At 45.9% G+C, this 11,300-nt stretch overlaps 1 protein-coding gene across 1 annotated transcript in view; it reads left to right on the top strand.

Annotated features, from left to right (window-relative positions):
• The first annotated feature begins 1,854 nt into the window (after positions 1-1,854).
• The window catches only part of LOC119395110 (slit homolog 1 protein-like), an 81,355-nt gene continuing 71,909 nt past the window's right edge, over positions 1,855-11,300 (top strand). The window contains exon 1 of the mRNA XM_049416090.1: positions 1,855-2,062. Within this exon, the coding sequence (XP_049272047.1) occupies positions 1,968-2,062 (95 nt within the window). The 5' untranslated portion in view covers positions 1,855-1,967. The remainder of the gene's footprint in view (positions 2,063-11,300) is intronic.

Below are 11,300 nucleotides of genomic sequence, written 5' to 3'. Positions count from 1 at the left end.
GCACTTCCAATTGAATTGTTCTGGGCGTTAACCCAGAAATAAATAGGCAACATACATGCGCAGTCTCATCGCAGCCTAGGCTATCCAGCGATCAAACAATCTCTTTTCCGATACGTGCAATGTAACAGACGTTGTATCAGCTATACGTCTGTTAGATGCTCATTTCTTTCTTTCTTTCCTTCTTTCTTTCTTTCTTTCCTTCTTTCTTGCTCCTTCTTCTATCGATTTGCGCAATGCTTCTTCCTAACTGTTTCCTTGCTCCATGCCGGGCATCGGACCTTAAAGAGAAACAAGCCGTCCTATTTAAGCGTGAAACCAATGGATCAATGATTCAAATAATATTGTCACTTTCTCCGCAGTGATGGCAGCAGCGGATTGCACTCATCACGCTTATAATAAGGTCTGCAGTCAACTGAATCTTATCGCATCGCATCTGCAAAAAAAAAAAAAAAAACGTTAAAAAATGCAATGCTGGTTCTATGTGGTTACCGTTAAGAAGTACCGAAGGTTTGGGAAAGAATGAGTAACTAAAACACTTCACTTACAAAAGGAGCAAAAAAATGAAGTTGATATCTTTAAATAGAATATTCTCTAATGAACAAAATACAGGACATAAATAAACTTCAACCATTTCCCTACACTACGAAGCCTTTTATTTTTCATTTTGTCAGTACAGCAATAAACTGCTTTGGGATAACGTGAAGCTCTTACGCGTAGAATATGCTCACAAATCATCCTGTGATGTTGATTAGCGGCACATACTACAACGACAGAGTCGCGAGGAAACTAATTTGGTGCACACTTGCTGGACCCAGCCGCTCTAAGCTTCAAATTCAGTGCCAGGAGTTTAATTTCCTGATTAGCAACGAACGTATTGTTTATTTACTCAGTAGTCTAAATACCGGGTTACTATTATATCTAAATGAGGGTTAAAAGAGACTTTAGCTAATACCACCGGCGCATATCATTTCTGCCATTTTTATCATTAACACAGTCCGCAAGCTTCTGGGTGTATCTTTGGCCTACAGCTCTAATTGTCATCCATCTCGCTTCACTTTCTCGTTGTGGGAGAACGGTATAGCCTCTAAGAAATGCATGCAGTTGCTCTCAACGTGAACACTGTAGGAAGTGCGGAGCTGTGCTTCGCCTGTCCTTCGGCGACCACACATCTGTAAGGCTATGTACACCGTGTTGGTGCTGTGGCTGATGACTAATTACGGATGAGCGCTTTGTAATCGCTGATAATGTTTAAACCACCCTCTCGCTACGCAGTTCACACTGTGTGACGCGTGGTTGTTACATTTCTGTCGTTATATTACTCTTCTACAACGCTATATTATATCAGTTAACGTGATTCCTTGCCAGACATGACGCCTGTAAAAGATATTCTTGCGAATGAGCTTCAAGCACAGGCGTGGCTCTGTGGTAGAATACCCGAATAAACGCAGGCGGCGTAGGTTCAAATCTTGCTCGATCCTGGATATTTCTTTCCTTATTGTACAGGATAGCGGTAACGGACACCGGCCGCGGCGGCGGCGGTGGCGGAGAACTACGACACCAAAATCGGCTCTTGTTGTGATCTCATAACAGCTTTCTCTGTAAAAGATATAAGCTGTTTGTCTTGTAGGATGCTCAGAATTCTTGAATGGATCGCCCACATGCGTTGTACTTTAGTAAGCGAGCGGGGGGGGGGGGGGCGATGAGGTTGAGCGGGAGGTATTTTCAGGCCTCCAGACTAGAGAAAGACGTAAGCGGACACCGCAATGGACACCACGGTGACGGAGGTGGGCGGGGCGGGCCAGCATATATCCCCGCCGGCCAGCGGTGCCTGGTGCGCTCTCGTAACCGTCGGCATCGGAGACGAGGCCCAGCTGCGGCCCACTCGACGAGCTTCGAAGCTGAGCGGGCGTTCTTTGCGCACTGAGCGCTGAACTGAGCGGTCAGTGGGACACGGCCTTACCGCGAGCATGGATGCAGGGCTGCGGTTTGCGACCTTCGTCGCCGCGGCTGCTGCGATGCTCGCCACATCTCCAACCACAGCCGAGTACTCGTCAAGAGATCGGTAAGTGACGTCCCCGTTGAAGTACCTTCACTTTGATATAGTTGAACTCGGCCAATCTACATCCCTTTTCTTTCTTCTTTTTTAATATGTAGCGTCTCTTCTCCATTCTTTTTCACTCTCCTTTCCCCCTTTCCGCAGCGCAGGGTAGCCAGCCGGTCTAAGAACTGGCTAACCTCCCTGTCTTCCTTCCCAATATGAAACCAACGCCGGTATTACGTAAAGATTACTTTCATTGTTATCAGCTAGCAATCATTCGCTGTTGTGATCATGATGAAAATAAGGGTCACCACGCGTTATTCTTACAATGCCCGAAAACGAGCGTAGTCGCAATAGTATACGTAGAGTAACCTTGCGCAACTTTTCTTTTAATATGCCATAACATCTTAGTATTATTAGGTAGGTGCGAGAAATTCCCACCCAAATGTAGAACGTGGTTATCACATTTACAGCGCCAGTTCTAAAAGATTCCAACAGGAATGTTTCACGCACGACGATACCATATTTCCGTTATTTCCTACATAACATCAAGAAGAATTCCAGTGGAGAAAAAATGTATGTGTTATCATTCAGTATCTGTTATGCCTACGAGGCAGAAAGCAGTTATTCTTGGTATGCATCTCTTTAAATACTTATCGGTAGTTTTCAAAACATATAACTAGAAAACGTATACGTGGAAAATAAATCGGGGTGTAAGCGAGTCGACATTTAGCCGGCCCATGAGAAGACAGAACGAGTACATATATTAAGGCGAAAGCCTGATATGGCTTATGAGCTGAAACTTTCAACCAGCTCCACTTCGCGGACACCGATGAAACGGCAAAGCTGGTGGCGTTCCATTCGTCAGGCTAATGCATTCCTATTTTTTACAAGTCTTTCAGATATGCTGTATCGCTGCTCTTTTTAAACACTCTTCGTTAAACTTTGAGGTGGTAGTATATATCCACCACTTTTTATAATCACAAAGTATCACCTGACAGCGGTGTGACTGTGGTAACCCGCACGTCATTTGTTGGGCCTTCTTCCTTTTTAGTAGAAGTTGCGTGTACTGGGATTTACCCAAATTCTGTGCCACATACGCGTTTATGATGATGATAGTTCTCTGCTAGGCTGCACAGATTTCTGTGGCACATACCCGTTTGTTGGGCCAGCTGTTGCCTTAATTTTTAGTGGACCAGTGGTGAGTAGTAGTAGGATTTACCCAATGTCTGTGGCGCATACCCGTTTATGATGCACACAAGCGTTATCACGGATCCCGGGCATTGAAAGGCTCGACCAAGAAGAGCTTCGCTGTTTGAAAAGTAGGGCAGTTCCGCACTAGTGGTACGATGACTGAGGTAGCCGCGGAGCTGGCGGCGTTCTCCTCCTCCTCACTCTCTGTTCCCTATTTCTTTCTCTCGCCCTCTCCTCTTTCTCGGTATTTCTACCTTTCTTTCTCTATCTTCCATTTCTTTCTCTCTATCTCCGTATTTCACGCTTCCTCTGTCTATCTCTTTCTCTCGCTCTGTATAACTTTATCTGTCTTCCTTTGATCCTCCGTCTTTCTCTCCATCTTTTTCTTTCTGCCATTCGTTCTCTCTGCTTCTCTCATTCTCTTTCTCTCTGTGGTATGCCTTACTCTCTCCACTCCTCCTTTCCCTTCTCCTCACGCTCTCATCCGTCCTCCTCACCCTGACTTCCCTATCCCACCCACTTTCTATACTGTACTATACAAGGCTATACTGTGCTCTGCTAGCTGCTAGCCTTCGGATGGTGTGTACACAGGTTCGAATCTCGCCCCGCGATGAAATTTTTTCCCCTAGAATTTATCTCTTTTTCTGTCTTTATTACTTTCGTTGTATCTACTCGGGGTCTTTGGCTCGCCGCCGTCGCTTCACAGCCATTTCTTATACTAAATGTTGCCTTCTTCATTTTTTAGTGGACGAGTGGTGAGTAGTGAGATTTTCCAATTTCTGTGGCTTATACCCGTTGATGATGATAGTTTTCTGGTGACCATAGGCATTTTACGGCCGGCTATTACAGCTTTGCTGTTAAACCCTACACCCGTCGTCCACCGGAGTGAACACGAATGTTAGAGCAAAAGTCAGGCAGGCCGATACCGGCGGTAGTGAACCGCCGATTGAGGTGTGAAAAGCAGGGGGCCGGGGAGAAAGGGGTGACATAATTTAGTCCGGGTGCATCAAATGATTAGAAGGTATACCTAGCGCATAAGGTGAATGAACTGTAAAGCCAATTTAATTAAAGGTGAATGAAATGTGAATGAAATTGAAATAAAGTAAGGGCATGCCATTAAATCAATCGTTAATAAACAGGGAATTAAATGTTAATAAAAATAAAATGTAAATTACAGTGAATCAAATGAGGAAGTGAGCCATATGTGAAGTAAATCAAATGTCAGCATGCAGAACCAGTGGCGAGCGAAAGACAGCGAGTGAATGGAAGCAACAGTGCAATTGACCTGAACGTCGTTGTAACTTGATGAGAGTCTCGTGAACCATAGACTTCCACTTGTGCTTTCTTTGGCGTTAGCTGTAAGGACTGCATTAGTAAACTCAGCGCAAATGATCTGATTATAAGAATACCTCGCTAATAAATCAATTACAGGTTGCCTTAAAGAAATTTTCAAATCGTGAAAGACGTCTAACTGATAACCATTCGAAATCAATTCAATTCGAAGGTTTTACGTGCCAAAACTACGATATGATTGTGAGGCACGCCATAATAGACGGCGGACTAATTTTGACCAGCTGGAGTCCTTTAACGTGAGCCTAAAGCAAGTATACAGGAGTGTTCTTGCATTTCGCCCTCATCGAAATACGGAACCAATAATTAGGAGAGGGATTTATTGAATGCGCATTTCCTGTACTACCCCATCACCCGGCCGCAGCACAGAGCTGAGAGCAAAGTAAGAACTGTGAAGGAATGAACTGAGGCTGAAGTTAGTGACATAGCGGTATTGCATAATAATGTGACTGTATGTACGTGACTAAACGATCAACTGATAATCTCGCTTACGGCAACTGAAATCTGGGTGATTTTGTAGATGTAGATGTAGATGTAGATCCTGTACTGCTGGCTCACACCCACTCAGGGGGATTGCCAAGAATCGGGTTGTAAGAATGCATACTTGAGCAGGTAGCGCAAAAAACGAAGGCGCAAGCGAGGAACAGGAACGCGAGACGAGGGCTCGTCTCGTGTCTCTGTCCCTCGCTTGTGTCTTCGTTTTTTGCGCTACCTGCTCAAGTATGATAATCTCGGTAAATTAATGGTGACGAATAGAAATGGAGCAGGCAACAGAGCGTCTACTGTCAATATACGGTGCATTGTAATCGATAGATGATGTGCGCAAGTGATTAGGATAATTAGGATCGCACAGAAAGTGCTTGACTCACACCGTCCGGTGGCTATCCAAGAAATATGATTTCTTTTCCTGCCCTTGAGTTGCCTTAGCCGTCAATATCATGCGGAATATGCCGTTCAGTAAATATTCCTTCATTGAAGAAGCGCGCACCCAAGTTGGGAGAAATGCACGACCGTAACGTGATAGAAACAGAAGCAGTTATTGCGTTTCAGAACCTTAAAGAAACTGATATGTGAGGCTCATTCTGAACTTATTCTCAATACGTCGATGAGGTTAGTACCAAAGAGCCTTTAACCTCCTTGGTTTGTATCCGGGCGGCACAATGCTTTCCCACAGTAGAATACAAATGGTACGCTAAAACGTTCACCTTTCGTTTTAAACATTTAGAGCATAAGGCATGGCTGCCCTAAAAAAAGCACGGACAATGAAGAGATGTACACAGGACGGGCGCGTTGTCCGTGTTTCAGATTTCACATCGTAGAAGTGGGTAGAGTTTTTGGGCGCGCTTGATAAAGACAAGGACACAGTGAGGAACGCATGAAGCTACAAACGGAAGCGTTCAAGCAACTGAGCTACTACAGCGCTTCCGTTCGTGGTTTTATGTGTGCACCACTGTGTGCTTGTCTTTAAAAAGCGCGTTCAAAAATACAGCATGTCTTTTTCACGGCTGCAGTGAACTAGAATAGGGTAGTGGGCTCACTGCGCGGCAGTGGCAAAGGGGTAGGTGAAGCCGCTAATATTACCCGTGCTCACAGACGCTACATTGATCCCAACGATCGCGTCACGTGGTGCGCAGCAGTGCTAGAATGAGATGCGATGCGAAGGAACGAAGGGGGCGTACACTTGTGCGCACCACGGGTCAAGATCGACGAGATCAATGCAGTGTCTGTAACCAAATTCGTCGTGCGTTACATTGGATTGATGCGTGGGCGTGGTTCCCAACAGTCGCCGCAGAGAGACCTCCGCTAATACAGGGCTTCGTATTAGATGCTTTTAAACATTCAGTTGTGGTGACAATGGACGTGGCCACCAAACACCTTACCGATAGTGTCAACAGCGAGCGCACGCCTCCTAGCATGTTAGCCGATGCAGACAAACATCCGCTCCTGCAGCGCTGTGTTCCCTCAATCGCTGCACGCCTCCTCCACTTTCCTCCTCATGCTTTCGCAGTAATTACCTGCCCTTTCCTCCTCTCACTCTCCTCTTCACCACTGTCATTCGTCATCGGCTGCACTCCGCGTTCGCTCGCCTTCATTGTTCCCAGTGCCAACAGATCGTTCGCTCGGTTAGCCGACGACGCCGATGATGTGAAACGCACTAACGAGAACGCAAGAGCTGTGCTCTAATATCACGCAGGTCTCTAGCAGTGGGAACAGCTGCACGCGATCCTTTCATCAGCCTCTGGGGCTAAATAACGCATTACGACGAACGACGCACTGCAAATGTCAGTGTCGAGCCCGTTGTTCAGCGACCGTGATTTTCTCCGTAGTACGGTTTATTCGACAATGAACAGGTTGAATCACAAGTCGCGAAACACTCGATCTTTTACAGACGCGCAACAGGACCTAACCAATGCCTCCTCTGTTTTACCAAACTATGCCATCAGAGGTTAGCTGCGAAATTGAGGAATGTCTTCATCGTAGGATGCGCACGTTCACTTTATACAGTGGGCATTAAACAGTGGCGTAGCCAGGGGGGGGGGGGGAGGGTGAACACCGTGTCCGTGCCACCCCGATTTTTTTTTTTTTTGCCATAGCATACAGAGCAGAAAATGACATTCGACCACATCTGCCTGCCCGGCCCCCCACTACAGATCAAGGAGGCGCCCCCCCCCTCCCCACGAAAAAAAACGTCTGCCTAAGCCCCTGGCATTAATGCAACACAACGCGAGAAAATGTCTACGCGAGCACGCAGACATACGACTGTACTCGAAAGTGAATGAAGGCACCCTTCATTCAGAAAAGAGCTTCTTTCGTCGCGGACATTTGCCTCATAATCGAGTTAACTTGCATTCGCGTAAAGCTCATCCTGCGACTCGAAAGAGTCGTCTGCATAAGCACGCGCCTGGCTAGGAAAACGGCGTTTTGTTCTTTAGGTGCATGTACGCCTGGTTTCAGTCTCCGCTGTGGGCGCGTGACGGCTTAGTGAAATTTGGCGCATATATTTGTGCCAGAGCATCTCACTGAGACACCGTTCATATCGTAGCCGTAGTGAAACCGAGATAATCGTTGGCGTCACGCATTGTTACTTCTTCAGTGTTGCATGGTGAGGAGCGAAGGATACAGATTACGCCATAATGCTTGTTCACGGAGCTCTGCCAGTAATTAGCAGTATAAAAGGCGGAAAACCAGGACAGACCGCCGCATACGTTACACAAAGAGCAACTCGATGCTAGTGAAAACACGCAGGCGCGTTTGGAACATTGGCACAGAAGGAAAACAAACCTCGGCTCTAACTTCATAGAAACACTCATGAATCTCATACTGATGCTCTCATTCCACACAAGAATCTGTTGTTTGAAATCTGACGTTGTGAAATCTGATGTTGTTGGTGAAATCTGTTGGTTGCATAAAGAAAGCTAAATTCTATCCTATTTTTTCATATTATTTTTTCTACTTCGCGGGGTAGTCAGCAGAAAAAACACCAATGTTTAGTTGATACTAAATTAGAAACAGTCTCAAGGCCTCCCATTGGGAAAGTGGTATATTGAAACACAATATACAACTTTCCAAGTGAAATGTTTTTGTGGAGCGTCCTTGCTTTAGAAGTTGATGAAGTTATTTTTGCTAATTGAGTAAGTAAGCAGAACACAAGAAATAATGTCAAGTACTGCATGCAGAAGACAGTAACACGCATTTTTGTCGCGTCGTCATAGAGAGCGTCGGAATATTTTTAAATTCTGGTTAATATTTGCTGGGGCATCCTGTATACCAAAATTGGTGTGGCATGACGTGAATGTATGGAGAACGTAAACGACAGGTCCTAACATGAAAATCATTTTATGCATGAATTCAATTAGTGCTTTGAGTGGAATTATCTTCAAGCCCTCGCGACCGTTTCCTTAACTTGATATATACTAAAATTTGTATGGCATGGTATGAGTGCATTACGAAAATAAATTACAGGTGGTAACACGAAAATCGTGTCATACATGTTACATACGCCATGATTTATATGACACCGTAATCGAGCTCACTCGGTCGTTCCATTAACTTCGTACATACGGAAATTGGCACGCCATGGCATGTGTGTACGACAAATAGAAATGACAGCACAAAACTTGAAAATTATGCCATGCCTGCCATGTGAATCATGATTTATATGGCATGGTCTTGGCGCTCTCTCGGCCGTATCATTAACTTGGTATACGCAAAAAATGGTATGTGATAACCTGAGTGTATGATGAAAATGGATGACACGTAATAACATGGAAACCAAATCATACATGTCATGTGCGTCATGATTTCCGACCTTAGTGCTCTCGCTTCCTTTTCATTAACTTAAAGGGACACTAAAGAGAAACAATGAATCGGTTTATATCGATAAATTGTGCTTTGAGAACTCTAAAGTCGTTAATTTCGCCATAATATGTTTTTTAATAGAGGAGAAAATCAAGTTCAAAGTTTCATTTTTAAATTTCGCGCTGTAATCTCCCCACGTGACGTCACGGATTTCAAAGTGTGTTTATCGTATTTTGGCGCCATTGGCTCAACAAAATTAACCCAAACTTGGCATGTTAAGTCTATGGCTCCCTCAGAGGACAATGAATTTCCTTTTTACCGAATAGAAACTACGTAGTCCCTAGTAGGCGCCGTCAAAACATGTGACGTCATGGCGAATGATGCGGAGACTTCAATGTGGCGTCGCCATTTACATTTTGTTCTTGCGCGTTTTCTCGCTTACTAAGCGTCTTCTCGCAGCAAGCGTCGTGTTTTTGGTATCGTGAAAGAGCACTTTACTAATACAAGAAAAATCGTTTTGCTCTTTAGTGTCCCTTTAATATACCAAAATTGGTATGGAATTTGTATGACAAACATAAATGACGAGCCACGCATGGTATATAAAAGAATATGCGTTTCGTTAGCATGGTATATACCACAAGGCACATGCATGCATGCATGACAAACAGGCGATTGTGAATGACATGTCGTAACACGAATGCATTGATTTATCTCTAAGTCAAACAATGTAGTGTATGCAGCTTCTAGCTGACTGATTCGCATTAAACCGAAGTGCGAGATATGTGCCACATTTTTTTTCAATATTTTTCTTATTACAACCTGTTACGTCTGTACAGCCACTTGTGGTTGTACGACGATTTATTTTACACAAGGAAACATGAACACTTTAACAAGCGCAGCTTAGGCGTTGGAGTCACATATGGCTAACGTTCGACACCAGAATCACGCTCGTGCCACAGCGCCAGTGTAGTCGCGCGCGCACTTCATCGTCGTTGTCTTCAAGCGAGACATGTCAATTCTTCCCCCCTTAGACGAAGTCTCCATAGCGGTCTGGAGGCCGCCTAACCTCTGGTGGTCGCAGTTGCCGGGTGGTTCCTGCTTGTGACGTCGAGGTGGACAGTTGCGAGGAAGTCTTGTCTTGCGTGTTGAGCGAGTCAGGCCGTTGATCAGCAGAACTTGACGGCGTCTCTTCTAACGTTGTGTCCGAGAAATCGTCTGCTACGCTCCAATCTGTCGGTGATTGAGTTGTGTGTCCGGTCTGGCTCGTTTTCCTCATATGGTTGAGGTGACGCCGAACATTTCCGTGGTTGCTTTTTACAAGCCAGGATCGTGGTCCGACGCGGCGCAGTATTTCGCCTTCAATCCAATCTGGCTTTTTCAAAAACTGTCGGATGAGCACTTTGTCTCCTACAGCGAAACGACGGGATTTTGTCAATGTCTCCTGGCTCTCAAGTATTGGTATATCCGTCTCCCGCTTTAGAAGATCGAGAGGACATAGAAGCTCTCGTCCAAACATCGCTCTCGCAGGTGACATTCCTGTCGCAGTGTGAATGGTTGTGTGCTGCCGATACAGGAATCTTGCAAGTCGGCACTGTATGGACTTGTCTGTATCTCTCAGGAGCGCTCTTTTCAGCTCTGCCACATAGCGTTCTGCCTGGCCGTTTGTGGCAGGATGGTAAGCTGGTGATGTTGTAGCCTGTATGCCATTTGCCGTACAGAACTGCCTTATCTCGTTGGAAATAAAGGCTTTTCTGTTGTCGGAGACGACCTTTCGGGGAATGCCAAACGTAGCAAAGATGCTTCGTAGCACATCGATGACAACCGCGGATGTTGCTTGCGTCACGTGCCGGACTTCCACCCACTTTGTGTGTGCATCCACAACAACCAAGTAGGTGCGCCCGAGTAGTGGCCCCGCGAAGTCAACGTGCACCGTGTGCCATGGTGTCTTGGGACGGTCCCAGGAGGGAATAGGAGCTTTGGGTGGGCTCTTCTGCGTTGAAAGGCATTCACGGCACTGTCGCACCGTTTCTTCGATCACCTTGTCGATTCCGGGCCACCATACGTAGCTCCTTGCGCACTTCTTCATGGCTACCATGCCTCGGTGACCAGCGTGCAGAAGTGCCAGAACGTGGGATCGTGCTGAGCTCGGTATGATCACCCGTGATCCAAGCGTGAGGCACTCGCGATGAAATGCTAGTGCGGTCGCTTGTCGTCGGTAAGGAGTGAACTCATCTCCAGTGAGTTTCTCCACTGTGCCATCTTGCACTGCCTTGTGCAACCTCTGCAGGACGCTGTCTTCTTGTGTCAGACGTGCTATCTCTGTAGCAGTGAACGGAGGTCTCGACAAAGCTTCGAACAATAGTACGTCGCCTGGTGGCCAGGGTTCATCGAGACGTTCTGGTAGTGGCAATCGACTCAA

The sequence above is a fragment of the Rhipicephalus sanguineus genome, chromosome 5 (assembly GCF_013339695.2).
Source record: "Rhipicephalus sanguineus isolate Rsan-2018 chromosome 5, BIME_Rsan_1.4, whole genome shotgun sequence".
Taxonomy (NCBI): domain Eukaryota; kingdom Metazoa; phylum Arthropoda; class Arachnida; order Ixodida; family Ixodidae; genus Rhipicephalus; species Rhipicephalus sanguineus.
Note: the sequence above shows the minus strand (reverse complement) of the source record. Positions and strands in the feature narration are given on the sequence as shown.